At 39.7% G+C, this 18,977-nt stretch overlaps 1 protein-coding gene across 1 annotated transcript in view; it reads right to left on the reverse strand.

Annotated features, from left to right (window-relative positions):
• Positions 1–398: 398 nt before the first annotated feature.
• Positions 399–18,977, reverse strand: part of lcor (ligand dependent nuclear receptor corepressor) — an 84,305-nt gene continuing 65,726 nt past the window's right edge. The window contains exon 7 of the mRNA XM_065952530.1: positions 399–15,008. Coding sequence (XP_065808602.1) covers positions 13,871–15,008 — 1,138 coding nt within the window. The 3' untranslated portion in view covers positions 399–13,870. The remainder of the gene's footprint in view (positions 15,009–18,977) is intronic.

Genomic DNA, 18,977 nt, shown 5'->3' on the forward strand with positions numbered 1-18,977 from the left:
ATGATCTGGTATAATGATGATATATATAAATAAAACATATCCTAATGTCAAGTTTTTTTCCCGATATTGTCCAGCTGTGCAGGACAGCCACTTGTTTACTGTTTTGGTGTGGATGATTTTAGTAATGAGTGGAACTGTGAGTATGAGTGATTCTTTGTTCACTTCTTGGTTTCTCCCTCAGAGGGAAGGTTTTGAACCTTTGAGGTTCTTTGATTATCCAGGCTGTCAACCTTGGAGAGGAGCGGGGACAGAGATCAACTGTTTGCCCTGGCCGATACTAAATTCAGTCAGCAAAGGAGGACTACAATTATTTTTGCTTGACTAAGTTTACACAACTGTAACTTCTACGTCAACATCAACACATGCAAACGAATCAACACAACTGGGACAGAGTCTGGTTTTTTTTTTTCACAACAAAATTTATTAGAAGAATAGTGGTTTTGAAAAGAAGGTTCTAGCATCCAGTGAATACTACCTTACACAACATTACAGCTGAAATGTGTGGCAAAAATGGCAATTTTTCTTTTTTACCAAATTGAATATAACATAACCAGTAAAATATTTTACACATGCACAAAGACAGATCTAATCAGCGTTGCCTGACGTTCAATGCAAAATGAAGTTTTATAAAACAAACAGTAGGAAATCAAATCATTATCTTTCATCTTTTTTTGTCCCAAAAATCACAGACATTATGAGACGATTTATTTTTCATTAGCCCGATCAGAAAATTAGATTTGTCATTCAAAACGGGGAGAGAGAAAGAGAAAAATAAAATAGTGCAGTCAATCAAACTAAAACCAATTATCGTGATCGTTAAGTGCTCATTTAAACGGACATCGATAATATAAGCCTAGAAGAATAAAAGTCCAACTCACAAGGTACAAAATAAGAACGAAAAACAAAAAAAATTATTGTACATAAATAAAACTACAATGTGAGAAAAATATTTTTTTAAATTATACAATTTTTTGTCAAACTGTAAACAGTAGATATTGAAAAAATGAGGTCCATTGGGGTATTTGGAGAACCTGTGTGTTGTGTGTAGGTACATATGTGTGTGTCTGCAAGAGGTACAGTCCATGTGGGACCAAAATTGTGAAAGGGGGCTTGGGTGTCCTGAGCATCGGCACAGAGCCCCCTTAGGGCCCACTGGACTAGAGGAATGAGGTATATCGTCAAACCCAAAAACAAAACTCCGCGTAAAAAAGCCCAGCAGGCCCTGCAGTGGGGCGTCTAGCCACCCGTTAAGAACCGAGGTGAGATTACCAAACTTAACAAACCTCAGCAGGACAAATATCAAGACCAAAGAAAAGAGGAGGTTAGAGTCCAAACCCCTGGACAACACTTCCTGCGTCTACTCAAATATCACAAGCCGTTTCCAAACCAATTAGAGCTATCTCTATCGCGAGAAAATGAAATTCTACTCAAAGCAACATCAGGAATGTAGAAAGTAATCTTAAGAGCTCTTACAACATGAAATACAACTTATCCTCTAAGAGTCTTTACATAGTTCTCACCAAACACCACTGATTTGATTGTTGTAAGAGGTACAAAATTTAGGCTAAATTCAAAATACACTCCTGTCATCCAGACCAGGCCATCAAGTAACTGCTTTTGCATGACTAGTTCTTTCTGAAGTCAGCAGGAGACTCCCAAAAACCCATGGCATTGACCAAGCTGTGTGCAGCAATACAAAGACATAGCAACATACAGCAGAGGTTTCACCCAGAGAAGAGAAACTGTCTAAAAAGGTCAAAGAGCAAATGAGAACAATTTCACCAAAAAACACGTAACTTTCTGCATCAGTTTGTTTGCCTTTGTCCCTCACAGCTCCACAGATCTGGAGGTTTGATCATCAACATCAGACAGAGTGAGGTCATTTTCTTTTTTTTTTCACTTGTGGTGAGTGAGGCTTACTAAGTTTTCCCTGAAGCTAAAGAAGAACTGAAGGCAGAACTGTCACATTCGTCTTTTGTGTGTACCCCCCGAAAAGAATAAACTTAAGCTGAAGAGAACTCAAGTTAGCACTTAAACTAGACAGATACCTGAACATGCGTACTGAAACTGCAGCATTCTTTCTTTGTTTTTATAAACCTACATACGAATTGTGGAGGCTTAACGACTGTCTAAAAGCCAGTCCACTTTTGTGCACTTGTATGAAATGTTTTTAAGAGGTTAGCTTGGTGTAAGTCATTGTTACGTTGGTGCTATGTAGCCACACAATACCAGATGGCTGCGTCGTCAGCTTGGCTCAGAGGTGGAGCCACTGCACCAGACGCAAGTCATAGAGAGGACAGAGTGCAAAAAAAGACACAGCAGTCCTTAACTGAGAAGAAGATTGACATTCATAAGATATTAAAAAAAAACTCCATAGATGAAAATAACAGATACAAGAAAAAGCTAAAGGGTAGAAAAAGAGAAGTAATCCAATGAGTAGAACACAGAAAAACTCAACTTTGGGAGTTAAAGAAAACTGCTTCTGAAATTTTAGGATTTTGGCGGTAATTTTCAGTCTTCATAGGAACAGGCCTGTGAGAATAAACGATAGTTGATCACTGCTCGGCCTCAGTGAAGATCAAGTACCTGAATAAGAATGAGAGCAGTGTAGCTGAAGGTCCCTGAGGGTTTCTGGGTAATATAATTCGGCTCTGTAAGGTGCCCAGAGATTGGCATCTTTTCCTACAGGCAGCCAGTGTACGATCAAAGATAGTTCTTCAACTGTGATCAGTGTTCCATTGGGTTACCGTAAGAGGACAGAAATGGTCCTACCAACAGCTCTGAGGTTAAAAACTGCTTGAGGAAAAAATCAAAGGAAAATCAAAAAGAGCTTTACACATTGTTTCTTACACGTCCACACAGATTCACACTCATACACACTTTTTGATAATTTACACAAGGAAAAAAGGAAAATGATTGCAAAAGAGCTTTAGCCAAAAACCACTACGAAAGCTGTTGCAGTGACAAACACCTTAGGTGCTTCTGTTGGGGAAAGGGATTTTTTTCTTAGGGGCAATATTTAATATTTAAAAACATCAGAATTTGTCCTGTGGACAAAATCCCCCCCAAAATAATAAACTTGGATTAACCAGCCTCTTCAAACAAAAGGACTGATAAATGGGTATGTACATCAGCATGCAAAAATATTGAGGGTCAACGTTCACAAAACCGTCTGTCGCGCTCAGAAAAGCTTGAGGAAGATGCGTTTTCTTACGACTTCACTGTCTGTTGTGTTCCTCAGCCCCCCAATCCATGTCCTTCATTTAAAACAGTCTTTACTCTTCGAGACATAAAAACACAAACAGTTCCTTCGCAGTGCCTTCAATATACAGATCCATCTTGCCTGTGAAAAAGACAGGTAAGGGTTGATGGGTAAAGCAGTTCTATATACACAACTGTCTTGAAGACATCCCCACCCCCCGCAAACACTTCCGACCCCCCAAAGTGTGACTCTCACTTTAGAGTCATCTTCATAAATATACTGTCCTTACAGTGTTCGCTTCAGAAAAAAAACCTCCCCACCCACCCCTTCCTCTTCTCACAGCATCCGACTTGAAAAGACTACAACTACATTAAATCCTAGTTCCATTACTCCTTGTTATCAAAAAGCTCAAGTCCGTGCCCGCTTTGCCCTATGCTACATCATGAGGAAAAAAACAAGCAAGAACGGAGTAAGAATATGGAACACCAAAAGCAACAGAGTGAGAGTGATTTTACCTTACATACTGCACTTGACTTCTGTACTGTTTCCCTGAATCATTAATGGAAAAGGCTCATCCTCTTCCTTTTCAAGATAAAAGTATATGACATTAGAGATTTGTATATACATATGCATTTGTGTTTGTGTCTGTGTTGGCCTTGTATAGGTATATCTATGTGCACATATAGAATATTTCTTATTCTTAAATATGTATAGTTAAATTAGAGGTTAGTTGTTTGCGTTATTTTTTTACATTCAGTTTTTAACAATGATAAAGAGTAGATAAGTAGTTAAAGACGTATGAAAAAGGAACACCGCAGGAAATGTGTGGCTTCCAGTGTTCCACATGTTGTCCTTCATCCTTTCAGCAAACCCACTTTTAAAAATGAACAGCCCATCTTTTTGCACTGGTTCTGACAGTTTATTCTATGGCGCTCTGTTCCATGAATCAGCATATCGTGTCAACTTAACGTATGATACCACCTTCTTTGAGCCTTTAACTGAAGAACACCAAGTGGGCTGCGAAAGGTTCCAGGCCAAGAGGGATCAGTCAAAAGACAGAACACAAATGAGGATGTGAAACCAAACGTGTGTAAAGAGTTATGGAACCTCCACTGGGCACTACACTCTAAATGGCAAAAAATGCAGAAGGAAAAACAAATACAAAGGACAATAGATGAAAGTGCCCAGGAGATGAGTCTTCATGGACAGGATCTGACTATAATGTGGAGGTTGTCAAGGTTACATGGATATCTTTTCTGAGGTATTCTGTGTTGTAAGGTTTTTTTTTTTTCATCTTCTTTACATTTTTGCCACCAAGAAACACCAAGATGGAAAACATTATCAAAGACTGACGGAAAGAACAAACACTCAGCGTTACTTTCCTAAAAGCAGATTAAGGTCAAAGCACTCTGTTTCCCTTAATTTGCACTTCCAGGAAGGCAACAGTCCAAGTCTTATTATTTAGATCTGTAGAGGATCCACAAGGTGGAAAGTAAAGTAAGCTCTGCATGAGCCTCCTCCAAAAAGAGTTATTAGTATTTACAATCCTTGCTGTTTATAAAGCACTGAAAAAGCATTTGGCTGAAAACAATGTACAGTTCAGTTAAAAATAACAAAAAGGCTTTTCTAAGATCCTTTTAAGTGATGATGTTCTGGCTTTCAAGTGTCAACTTCAGCCAGATGAATCCAAGGTGTTCCTCAAAAAGGTTTGAGTAGTTTCTCTTTTAGAAGAGGGAATAATCTACATGACACTTAATCTTCTATACTGCCAAGCCTGCTTTCTGAGGCCTGAACTCCCATATCCGCTCACCAAGTATAGGTCAGTCTGACTTGACTATCAATCGTTGCTCATTAGCCAGTGTTGCTCCTCGACTACAACAACTCCAGCTCTTGTGGTTAACTGCATGTAGTGTAGACTTCACAACTGATAGGTAACAGAGAAAGGTACTTGGTCTTCAAAGACACCTAAGTTCAAAAGCTCAAATGTCAAAACCTGAAAGACTGCAAAAAGAAGCTACAAGAGGATCACAGCAATGCGATAGAAATTATGACAAAACACAAACTCAGTCATTAGCCTTTTTTTTTTTTCTTGATATTTTCCACTTTTCTACACAGAAAATAAAACTCAAGTCCGAGCCAGTTACCTCAAAACATCAAAACAAGAGATCGGAGACATCATACAACATTAACGGCCAAACCTTTGAAATATTGAAGCTCTTGTGGAGCGGGTTCATGAAATTTTCATATATGTTTATGTTTTTTTCTAGAAACAGTTCTCAGTATTGAAGAGGATAATGACCACCCTGAAAAACCTGAAGCCATGTATTAAGAAATGTAAATCTATAAGCTCCTCATCAGGGGAGAGCATGGCAAATCCTCTGTGAAAAGATAAAAGAAAAAAGGGGAAAGTTGGAGGGAAGACCGTGTTCAGGTGCCTTTGGGTCAAGTATACAATCCCAAGAGATGGCAGGGAGGTCTAATGAGAGGTGAAAGACCTGGGTCTGCCGCAGAACACCCCATCTCTCCTGAGATAAACAAGGGCCTGTCAGCCCCACAGCGTTCACGCCCCAGTACCCATGGATGCTGTGAGGATGACAAATAGTTAGGGGGCGAAAGTGAAGGAAAGGGGTTTACGACTTTTCATCAAAGAAAGTGACAATAAAATCCAACAGTGTTTACAGATGTGTGGAAGATGATTTGTGGCCCCACCCGGCCACTTTAAGCAGTGCATCAGCAATCACGATGCATCTCCAGAAACTTCACACTTTTGAGTGACAGAACAATCAAGATCTGACACATTTCTGAGAGAGAAGCACAAAACGGGAAACCGAAATGGTCGGCAGACAATCAATGGGTTCTCTTCACTTCATTAAACTTCCATTAGAACCATTCAGAACTTATAAGGCCCAATAATGCTTTAGTTTTCCCAACAACTTTTTGAAACTGTCAAATCCTTGTGGCAGAATGAGGTAGCAGAAGCAGCAGAGAGAATCTCAGAAACAAGCAAAGAAAAGGATAAACACTTTACATCAGCTGGAAGTAAAAAGAAGGGAAATAATATGAGAAGAGAATAAGAGACATTTTGTGGTAGATATTTGTTTGCCAGTGTTGGACAAAGACATTGGAAAATTGCCTGCTTTTGAACATAATTCCTTTGAAAATGCTCACAACAAAGCCTGAGGAATTGACACTCAAGGCGGCATCTGGAGTCTACGAGTGGATTTTTTTTTGCAATGAGATGCAATCAGCTAAATTTTCTGGTTTTGAACCAAAATCCATATTATTGTGTGCATAAGCAGGAGAACAAGCAGTGTTAGCTGAGCTAGATCTGGCTTCAGAGCATCAGAGACCATCTGGTCCATGGAGGTGGCTTTAAAGGGCCAGACAAAACACCACATGGGAACAATGCTGCAAGATTGTCATGGCAACACACAAGGGCACCTGATGAAATGCACAAGATTTACTTTACAGAGCTCATGCTTTTATTTTCTGAAAATGTATTTTCAACCTTCAACATCAGGTCTGAAATTATGTCGCTAATAATCCCTTTTTCTTTCTCTAAGTGGAGTTTCAGATCAACCACAGTACGTTTAAATCATAAAAGCTATGTGCCGAGGTAGTGTTCGTTTGCAAGGTGAATTTCAGCATCATTCCATTAAAAGCCTGTTGTTTAACTGTGCAGTGGGGATGGGGATGCTGACCTTCAGCAGTCTTTATTATTCTGTGCTTCACTTAGATTTAATCCTCGCTCTCCCATCCACCTCCTCAGATGGCAATGTCTGACTGACGATCTGTCTTTCTACCATCTGCAAAATGTTTTCTGACGAGGCGGAGGGTGTGACGTACGCCAACAACATGGTCTCATCAGAGGCAAGAGCAAACAATGTGAGAAAATGTCTGCCTGTGATTCTTTTTTCGCAGTGAAACATAATCACGGGGGGCTGGGAATTTAAGCCGACAAATTTGACCTGAATCTCACATGACATTTTGCTTTGACACAAGTATGTTGTTCTTGAAGTAGCCGCTCTGTGATTACACTCAGGCGGTTATATGCGATTAAGAAACCAACCCTGAACGATTAGATTTGAGAACGTGATTAGAGTCTTCAAAGGCACTCTTGATTCCACTGATTGAAGAATAACAAATATATAATCAATTATTCTTGGTGGCAAGTCAGATTGAATGTGAGTAAACAGGTTAAGCATGGTTCTTGTTGTAGATTTAAGAGCCCTAATCATAGCTTGAAAATCAAAAGCTATGAAAAATGTCTCAACAGGGCTGTAATTACGTGTGGTGATTTCCCAATACAAGCATGCCATGTTTTAAAAAGATGTTATGTTGTCTAGATAAGCTAGTCTTTCACTTACAGCAAGTTGAGACTGACCAGTGCTCTGGATGGAGTGTCAGCTATGTACAGAGCAAGGATTAAGTTAAAACCCCAGCCAAATTTCTCTTTAGGGTAATTATAACCAAAAGCAGTTTCAGTGCCTGTTGTGTCAGCAGATCAGCATTGTTCCAGAGGTGTGTCTGGCCTTTAAGACCAGTATTCAACTTTGCTTTCGAAGCCAGACTGCTACTAAGCCACTGAGCTTGACATGTCTTCTCAGATACCTTGACATTTACAACTCCGGGCATCACACTCCATAACAGAGGAGATGCACATTTCAACAGATCTGTTAGCGTCTCTTTGACAAATGTCTGAAAGATATAAAGAAAAACAAATAAGACATCATGGCAAGGCTTACAACACACAAGTACAATTGTAACACGTTAAAAGAGAAATCCATCCAAAACACACCAGGTTGTTTCTCAGACATGGATTTAGCATCCTGACTATAGAAACAGCAAATCTGTGTTCCATCATTTCTTTCCTTAGCTTGTAGTTTTGTTTTGTTTTTAAAATCCAATTTATGATAGACCAGGCAACTAGAGAGGAAGATGAAAAAAAAAAACAACCGCTGGAATGCTAAGAACATCACAGAACAACTGAGGGGAGGATTTGTCCTTTAACAAAACAATTGTTAGGCCGATATAAAAAAAAGAGGAAGAAAAACGGTCTTTGTTGAAAGCAAGAAACAAGACAAAGTGATTTTCACAGAGGCATTGCCTGCAGAGTCCCAGTGTGCCAGATCAAAATCAGCCAGTGGGGCTGATGTTCTGCAGGCTGTGGACAAAACACACCCACCTGCTTCTAAAAGAGAAGCTACAGACTCCCAGCTTCATAATTATACATATAACCCGCCCACACAAAGTGTGGCTACCTGATGAGGAGAGAGCGAGAGAGAGAGAGAGAGAGAGAGAGAGAGTTTGTTGCTGTAGGTGCGTCATGTCTCTATTTATGTGTACGTGTGCGTTCTGCTCTTCCACGGCTGTATGTGCTAGAGATAATACAGCTTTGTATTCATATGAACTTGGCTTCTGGCATTTTAAGAATTTCTCTTTTCCTTTATAAGAAAACAAAGAAAGGGAAAGAAGGTGTCATCAGAATAACAACAGTACGAACAACAACAAGAACAAGAAACAACAATTATTCAAAAACTGCTTCCGTCGGTTACATTTAAAAACTGCAAACGAGCTGTACTAAAAATCCTGATTCTTCCTTGTGTGTTTGTGTGTGTATGTGTGTGTGTGTGTCTGTGTTTCTAGTGTACAATCAGCTGCTTTGAAGTGGTCAGACCTGAGGTAAAAATGACAACCAGATACGCAGCGTGACACAGAAAGAAACAGAAGAAGCCTCTGCGCAGAGAGGAGCATGGCAATCATATACATTGTTGGGTCGTTCTTGCCTGGTAGCCCATAGCATCACACCATCATGAAAGTAAATGGCACATCATGTGGCGCCTACTCAGTGAGGTTACAGTAGTTGCTGTTAGACATTTTTTTCATCATTTTTACAATGTTTTTTGACAGTCTGTCACTCAGAAGAAATAAAAAATAAATAAGATACCAACCTAAAAAGCAAACGAGAAATAGATTGGTTTACCTGAAGATGCAAAAACAGTAAAATAAATACATATATATCATAAGTATATAAATTTTTCAATTTCATCATATAAAGGTACATTTTCCTGTGTGTGGGGTGTTTTTTGGAATGCAATGTAAAAGATTTTGGATAGGATATTTTTCTTTTACAAGACAGCAGATAAAGAAAGGTTAACTTGTCCACCTGTCCCCCAATCTCCCCTCTAGGTCTCTGATTCCTCTAAGTTTGAGAAATAAACAAGGCAGGAAAAAAAAAAAAAAAAAATCCCCCCGTCAGGTTTCAACCTGGAGTTTTGTTGCACCTTAAAACACACAATTGTACACACCTCAGTGAACAAAAAATACCTTGTTCTCAGACCAGGGTGTGACTGACCTGACTGATCGCCTCCAGGGTGAAACCAGACGAGTGAATCCAAAAATGTTTTGACTTTTAGAGAAAGAAATGAGAGGTTGGTAGCCCTCCCACACCAACCTCTTTCAGTGCTAAGTACAGGAATAGCTGTATAATCCCTGCAGGTCTTTCTTTTTCTCAATCTGTTGCTCATATACACTTCTATAAGGTTTTGTTGTTGCGCAAAAATACCTGAAAAGAGGTAGGGTTGCAAATATTGGTCAGTCAGACACTTGAAGCGTCTCCCTCCGCCCTTCACAAAAGGGAGGTTTAACAAAGAAAAATATGAACAGATAATAAAAGATACAGCGGAGCACACTATATTTCCCAGAGTATCAGTTATCCCTTCGCCAGGCTCCCAGGTAAGGTCTACATAAAAGTACGAGGCACGGAAAGGAGTCATTATTCTGAGATTGAGGTATAGAACTTGGTCCCGGCTGACCAAGTTGACATATAGTTTATATTCTGTATATATAAGTACATCTAGTACAGGTAGTTAAGTCTGTGCCATTTTCCGACTGACAAATATTGCTGCCCATCCCGTTGGCTCGATCCTGAGACATTTACAGTACTGAAGGCTACTGTCGCACGCCCGCGTCAGAAAACGGCTATTTTCAATGCAAGCAGCGTAAAGTCAAAACTGAAAGCTAAAGAATAAGAACAACAGTCTGTCATAAAGAAACTGACAATGCCCTCTTTTGGAGGATCACTGTAATGGTTATGTAAGTTTGAGATATTCATGTCAGTTCACTACATTCATGATGTGAGTATCTGTTAATATATATGTATATAAATAGATAAATAGAGAATAGATATACTGTTCTCTAAAGTATATAATATAGTATGAGGTTTCTTTAAAACAGCAGTGAGACTCAGTTGCAAGAAGGAGGACTTTTTTGGACAGGGGGAACCGTTAACCACATGACTATAAACAATCAAAAAACCCAAGAAATATCAAATGAAATGAAATAAATATACCTTAAATGGCATGCACCTCAGTAGATAAGACCAGGCTGAAAATGGGAATCTTTTATAATGTTACATTAGTGGTTTTGAAAAGCAATGGCAAGTTTAAACAATCAATAAATGTACTATGAGAGTCAATAATTTCTTGAAGGGTAAGAAATTACGTATAGATTAGTATAAATTTAGACAGAGAATTTGGCCTCAAAGAATCACCCCTCTTAGGGGAATTCAATCTTAAGTGCTGTTGGAGTTCATGCAAACTTTTGCATTAAGTGCCAATTATTCTATTTCTATGCCAAATCTAAATTGTTCGAATCACAAATTCATGCTTTACATTAAACAGGCAGAGGGCCAGGACTTTGTTGAGTTCTTTTTTTTGGGGGGGGGGGGAGGGGCACACAGTTACATTTTTCAGACTTTATTCATTGCTGGCTAACTAAGTAGCTATCATGCCATTTATCAAAAGCATGGTTACAAGAAGTGCTTTGCCATTAATACTATGATCCTGTTTTAACTATCAGATCAGTGCATTGTCCTTCGCTGGGTCCAACTTGAGGTGCACCACATCCTTTTAGACACTTCAAATGCTCGGCATTGTCAAAGTGTTGGACGCATTTCATGCATGATGAGCCTCAGAGATACTGATGATCCAGAGGTCTTTCCTAAAGCTTCTTTTTTTAATTGGACATGCTTATCTGCTTAAGAAGCTACAAAGCTTAAGGGGATAATCAATAACCAAATATGGAAAAAACAAGATTGTATGCCACAGGTAGTACATTGTTCTAATTATAATTAGATCATGATTCATCCATAACTTTGTATTAGTTTGAAAATCTCAGGCTCAGGAGGAATTGTGTTAAATCCTCTCAACATAGAATAGCCTATTCAATGGCCTGACCCCCAAAATCAGCCAAAAAAAGTGGTGCATGCCATTTTAAGAGAATAATCAAAGAAAAAAAACAAATAAATACATTTACAATACAATTCAAAAGGAGTGGATATTCATAATTTCATTTGAACAGAAGTACAGTTCTCATCTTAGAAATCTCAAAGACTGGGTGAGCACCAGGCAGTGTCAGGAGCGAGAAGCAACATTTACCACGGAGCAATAAAAGAAACAAAGACATGACAACCAATTTTTCCTGATGGAAAATACCAAAAGAGCAATTTCTTTTCTTTCCACATGTGGTCCTCCCAGGGATTCTAGGTAAAACATGATGTTTGTTTTTCTATCCCTGGTACTTTGGCGATGGTAGGGGAAACAATGAGACAATGCTAAACTAAACTTTAGTTGTTCCAGCTGTCAATCTTTTTTCTATTCTGGTAGTCAAGGGGGGGGGGGGGATATGGGACCGAGATGCAGCTTTCCGGAAGTCTTCATACTAAAGCTTTTTTTCTTCCATCTCTCTGCCCTGCTCCATTACCCCCCAGAGAAAAGCTACACGACATGCATAACCTCAAACAGCCTTCTTTCTCTCGTTTTTTTCTCACATTTTTGAAAGTGCTATTTTCGAAGTTTAGCGCCACAAGCTCTAGCTCCTAACCCAACATCAGCATTTTCTGTTCTCTTTCATGATTCATCAACAGGTCTGTCTGCGATGGTGCTGCTATATTTGCTCACATGACTGCTCTTGCAGACATAGCATTAGGGAGGGTCATCCTGTCTGTCTATAGGTCCAACAGAAAATGAACATATTTGAAACCCACATCATCTGTCTCAGTTACCCTGAGTTTAAAATGGGGAGAAAGAAGTCATCCAGAATCACAGATTAGCTTTAACGTCATCAGTCACAATAATTTATAATATATTAAATCTGCCTTTCCCTCACCTTAATCAACTACCCCTTCCCACTGCATATTGCCCACCCACCATCCCAAAATGAACACCCGTTAATATATAACGTATAAATGCACATTGTTTTAATAAACTGCCTTTAAAACTGTAAAGTTTGAGGGAAAAGACTTTCTTTAAAAATTCATTAGTGAAGCCGCTTCTGCTTAGTTTGATTAGAAAAGAAGAAAAAAAAAACATCAGAAATATGTTGCTGTAAGCTAAGACTAGCTAAAACGTTTTAGCTAAGGCTAGCTAAAGCTTTGTATAGTAGCTTGATGATCAACTGGATAGCAGCTGAGTTTCACAATCTGATCCTAGAAAGCCTCCATCCAATAAGATCTCCATGAGGGGATGAGTTCACTTCAGTCGCCATTTGTTGTGGAACCGAAGGCAGCTCCAGCATTCCAGGATCAGCAGTGAGCGACTGATGTAGGTCCATGAGGTAGCATTTCGCTATACAGCTGATCCACAATCAGATTTCCCCTTAACTTCTCCCTTGGAAAAAAGAGGGTTTTGGAGCTCTGCGGGACGTGATTATGGATCAACGTATGCAGGCGATGTGCATCCTCTAACCCATTGCGAGGATGCGACTGGGCTTCAGAGACAGACCATAATAAGTGCATGATGCAAGGGCAACAATGCCGAGGTAACCTGGTCTGTAAGCGCCAGACCCAGAGTGTAGTGCAAAAGAAAGCAAAATAAATCAAATTAAAAGATTGAGGAGAAGTTGTTGATTATAGAAGTCAGTAGTGTCCACGAAACTCACAAACATGCATCCCTGAATGACTTTTGTGTGTCTTTTCTCATTCAAAAAGGACAGGTTAATGTTGTTTCGTCCGCACAGAGATAAGCAGAACATTTTAAGGAGGGAAAAAAGGTTTGCAGTTAATGCGTCATGGCTACCTGGCAATAAGAGTATGGGTTTTGATTCACAACCCTGGTAAGAAATATCAATAGTATGATTAAGCCTTACAATTGGAGTCAAATGTAATAGACAATTCACTTACCAATTTTCAGCTAGTGCTCCATAGGAGAAGGGAGAAGTAAAGGGAAAAATTTGTCATTTTTTTCAAGGACTTAATCTTAAACCTCCCCTCATTTTCCCCGAATTGGAATGGTCCAAAGCACATACTGCATTTATAAGCAGCAATGGTTCAGTGTATCGAGTTCACAAAAGATGGGGATTGTATTTGGGCAGGGGATTATCAGCATGCTAATGGAAATTTAATCAATTGTCATTTACTTATGTCTGTAGCTGTTTTTGTTAAGCCCCTGGACACAAAGGCTAAGCAAATGCTTATACATTGTTGCTAGAGCAACACTTGTTAAAAATCATCCTTTTTTGTTATCTCCAGTTTGTTTTAAGATTCCTCCTTATATTATCCCTGCATTTGTGCTCACCCAGATACTGCAAAGGAAATTGGCACAAATAAAGCCACATCCGTTTTTCAAATTACTTTAGTCATTAGACTGAGGTTTTTCATGTGTAAGTCGTTTAGTCGATTGGGTTGAAATTGTCATCAATTTCTTCTTTTACATTGTCCTTGAGCTCAGCAGCTGCCAGTGGCTGGCTGTCGTCTCCTAGGGTTGCGGTGAGTGTGTTCTCTGACTCAGCAGGATAATCCTGGGCTCCTGCTTCCATTTTCATCATCAGCTTGAGCTTCTTCTTTGGGGGGTTCTTCAGGGTTCCCATGCGCTCCTTGACCTTATATTCCAGGGTGCTGTGTGGGATCCCATACATGTTCTGAGCCTTGGACACACTCATCTTTCCACCCATCACAACTGCTATGGCCTCCTCCAGGATCTCGCTGTTGTACTGGCGATAGCGGCCCCTTTTCTTCCTTGGTTGCTTGGAGTTTGGGTCGCCTTCAACATCAGAGGTGGAATATGCTGGCCCAGAACCAGAGTGGTCCAAATCAGTGCTCCAGTAGTCAGCCCCATCCAACAGGCTTCCAAGGCTTCCTCCCCGGCGGTTTTGCTTTGGCAGGATGGCTCTCAGCTTCCGGCTCAGGGTGTTCTCCCCATGGCAACCACCCCCAACCCCAATGGCACCATAGCCATACAACTCGGAGGCATGGGAGTCCCAGGAGAGATCCATGCCTCGAACTTGGGGGATCTTTAGGTCAACAGGAGGTGAGTGGCCCTGGTCTCTCTTCCCGTCATTGTGGTGGTGATGGGCCTTGGAGACCTGATTGTGAAGATGATGATGGAGGGAACTCTTGTAAGAGAAGGCTCCGTGGTGGTGATTCTCCAGGAATGTAGGCAGGTCTTTGAGGTCACTGAGTGCCCCGCTTAGAGCTCCACTGGCTTGCTTCAGTTTCAACAGACTTTCAAGGTGGGCCTTGCTTCCCCAGAAAGAGGAAGAACCCTTCTGGCCAAGCAAGGACTGGGACTGCACATGATTGAGCAAGCCAGCAGACTCTAGATTAGCCAATGAAAGAGCAGCAGGCTGGCTCAGTAGGCGGTGCTTCTGGCTAAGGAGCTCTTCCTTGATACGCAGGGAGCGGGCCAATGGGGGCTTGAAGGAGTTAGAGTTGATGTAGTTGGCCCTCCGTCCATCCTGAAAGCTTCTCTGCAGCACACCATCCTCCTCATCCACCTCTGGTAGTGTATGTTCCACTTTGAGAGAACGTCTGGATGGAAAAAAAGAGCAAAATTAGGACCAGTGTCACAGATCTCAAATTGATTCTTTGGAATAGGGTGTGATGCAAACTACATTTTGTTACTTATGATAATAGTCTCAAATGTGTTGCTGAAAATGTAACTTGTTTCATAGGGTCTCTATACCAATACCATCTGACATATTATGGAAAAAGCAACAAAATTATTATTACCTAAAATGGGTTGCATTACATGAATTAATGCATTTGAAAGTGAATTAGTAGAATATATCTATAGAAACTGGGGTACTTTTTGAAAAGACCTGTTGCTAGTTCATTCTTTTTAAATAAAGTTAAAAAAAAATGATCTGGTGTTTAAACAGGGGTGGTAGTAATGTCATTGCTAAACCAATAAAAACCATCTGCAAAAAATACCCTTAGGTAAATGTAATACTAGAGTATTGTGTGACTTGATTAAAACAATGTTTTCTCATGAATTCACAAAAAAAAAATATATAGATGCTCTTATAGATCTGCTAGGTAAACCCTGGAAAATTCGGAAATGTCATCTGTATCCAAAATTCCTTTAATGCTATTGAAACTGTTGCAGACTTACAATTCAAACAAACACATGCGGACAACACATCATGGACAAACTTGTCTTCAACCTTATCCATTGTTGAGTATTTGACATTGTGACGATGCAAGGTATAGTAGGCATACAGATTATACAAATTAAAGCAAAGTAATGTAGGAGGTGTAGCAGCTGTGTCTGCTAAATAACAGAGTAATACGTTGGAGGAGAAGCTTTAAAGGACAAACATATTTCATTGAAGTGTTACCACACAAAACGTTTGGTTGACCCAAGACCAAGCCGGAGCTTTAGGTTCTAAAGATTTAAGCTTTAGGAATAAAACAAAACCATCCACTGCATTTGTATGCAATATGTGAAATTTGAGGCATTTCAGAATACACTCTAAACAACTATTTCGAGAACATTAATCTCCAAAATTCCATATTATAAAATGCATACATGAAAAAAATATTCTTGATTAAATTAATAGTGTAAATAATTAATTAAAAAAATGGTAAATACAAGAAATCCGTCTATCATTAAAAAAATATAGCTCTAACAGGACATTTTTAATGTGTTGTGACTTACAGTTTGTATGTTGTTTCAGATGCCTAACTGTTTATGTTTGAAAAGAATGATTATTTGTTTAATATTGGCATTTTTATTTCGGGATACTAGATCATTCGACCTTTCATAAGGCCTTTGAATATGCATCCAGCCATCCATTATCTATACTGCTTATTCCGCTCGGGTTCACAGGGAGCTTGACTCGATCTCAGCTGATCCCATTGGGCGAGAGGCAGGGTACACCCTGGACTGATCCCCAGTCAAACACAGGGCTGACATACAGAAAAACACATCGACTCAGATTCACATTCACATCCACACCTACACCTACAGACAATTAAGAATCACCACTTAGCCTAAAGAGCATGTCTTTGGACTGTGAGGGGAAGCCGGAGTGCCCGGAGGGATAAACATGCAAACTACACAGAAAGGCCCTGTCTGACGGGATTTGAACCAGGTACCTTCGTGCTGTGTGACAGTGGTTACCACCCCATCCCTGTGCAGCCTGCCTTTGAATATAAAGATAACGGAAAAAAAAAAGATTACTTCTGGATTTAAATGTTCACATCTAAGAATATCAAAGTACAAAGAACCTCTCAGGATGGCTTGAAAGCAGACAATGCCACACTCTAAAATTTGTGTCTTGTTTTCAAAGATTTTCCAAAAATAAATTACCTCAGTTTTCATTAGAACATATAGCATGTCTTTACTGCAAGCCCTTCACATTTCGGTGGTTCAAATTTATGAAAACCATCTGCTGTGTAGACATACCGTTATATGCAAAGCGCCTCCACTCTAACATCTACAGCTAATGTTCCTACTACTACGTTACTATTGCAACAGTAGAAAAGCTCTTTAAAAACGGCTCCCTTAGGCTCATAAAAACAGGAACTAGCTTGTCAAGACATCGGATGGCATGGGGTAGAAGAAAATTGAAGGAATTGCTGTATCTCTCCAGTGAAAGGCATAGTCTAGTGAGATACTGTGCGACTAGCTGTGCGATGTGGGGAGTTCTCAGCAGGGGCTTAAAGACAGATTACCGCAGTGGGCGGTCTAGGGCTTGTTGCAAACAATACAGGGTTAATGAGAGGCTTTGGAGTCTACACTAATAGAGCGTTCTGTTACAATAAGCATCCAGTCATCAGGGATCCTGCACCAGACAGTAACTGTAGATCTGATGATTCAATGTGAGAACACATTTATGAGAATAAAAGGAGAAAATAAATACAGAATTGCAGATTAATTCAGCATCTAGGTGTATGATCTGTGAGCCATAAACATTTGTGTGCTCTAGAGGCTAGAATAGTTTATGAAGGTGGGCAGTTTTAAACCTGCAGCAAACACTGAGTTGAACAAATTCATTTTAAGCAGTCATTAAAAGCCCTACGTAATTTCAATACAGAACTGTATTCAGCTACTCTGAAAAATGAATTTGTCCATCTAAATTTATACCTGGTAACCCACTAACTTAATACAAGTTTTTTTCCCTGAGGTTTTTTGAAGAAGCATGGACTGAAAATAGTTTTAAAATAATGGCGAGACACAGTCTCATCCTTAGGGGCTTAAGGTGCTGCATCTCATTTTTCTTTTAGCCCTATCACAGAAAAGGCTTCAACATGCTTAGTTTTATCAGCTTGGTGTTCGCTTGGTGAGGGTGTCAGCAGGCAAGTCCAACTTGATTTTATGTCTTGGGGTTGTATTTCTCTGCCAGCCAGTTGAGTCTGTTTGCATGAATGTAGTTAGCAGGACTCTTTTGGATGTATGAATAAACCTTAAAAAAAGGAGGTCAACAGTAAAAGGGGAAGTTGGCACAAGATACTACCAGAGAACATATTTCTCTCTCTTTCTGGGTTTCCAAGCAGATAATGCAATTTTCAGTAGAAATTACCACTACAGCAGAACCAACAAGGATGCTAATGGTAGAGTGAGGGGAGATTGTCCACTAATTGATTGCACATGCTTTACATCTTTTGGACAGATACAAAAATAACGCTAGATTTAACAGTATTCCCTTGAGCCAAGCTGAGATATATACACAAGACAAAGATAGATCTTGACCATGGCCTTTGCACACAAAAATCCAATCAGTTTATCCTTTAGTCATAGTTAACATTTGAGCTTGTCATTGAAAATATTCTCTCGAGGCTTTCCTCAAATATAAAATATATTGGTTCCCAACCCTTTTCCCTTGGACAATAATCCCTCATGGCAGCCTACCTGAAATGTGTGTGCTAATAAATGTGGCAAGTTCAGCAGAATAAAATTGAACCAGGAAGATCGAAGATTGTTTCATTCCATAAATAATGTTATAAATCTGGCTTTGTTTGGTAGCTTTGTATGTAGGCAACAGTAGCTTTCACCAGGAAGATCTTCTCATGTGGAGGCTGTTTAAAATCATAACTGCAATGTCAATGAAACGTTCCTCAAATCTCATTTCAGCAAGAATTTGAAGATGTTTTCACTGTCGGTTCAAAGCAATCCTTCCTACATGGTAGTAGCAGGTTTCTATGCCCACATCTCCCACAAACGCAGCCTCGCCGCAATCCTGCATTTGGGGCTTCTAGGTGTATTGAGCCTTTGTAAATCCATTTGTGACCAACAGGTCAAAAGTCTTTCTGAAAAAGGCAACCACGATTAGCGTCGATTGGTATCCCTCTTGATGGAAGAGCCAAGTATGATGTGTACTGATTGAAACATGACTTCAAGGCAGAGTACATGTTCATCAATAAATGATCGGGATGCAACACAGGATTGTCAATAAATGCACTGATAAGCAGAAGGAATAGAGAAAAACAGTTAAAGAATGGGATTGGTGGGGTTGAACTTAGGAGGGTCTAAATTAAAAATACCTGTACACAAGT

Source organism: Labrus bergylta, chromosome 1, assembly GCF_963930695.1.
Source record: "Labrus bergylta chromosome 1, fLabBer1.1, whole genome shotgun sequence".
Taxonomy (NCBI): Eukaryota; Metazoa; Chordata; class Actinopteri; order Labriformes; family Labridae; genus Labrus; species Labrus bergylta.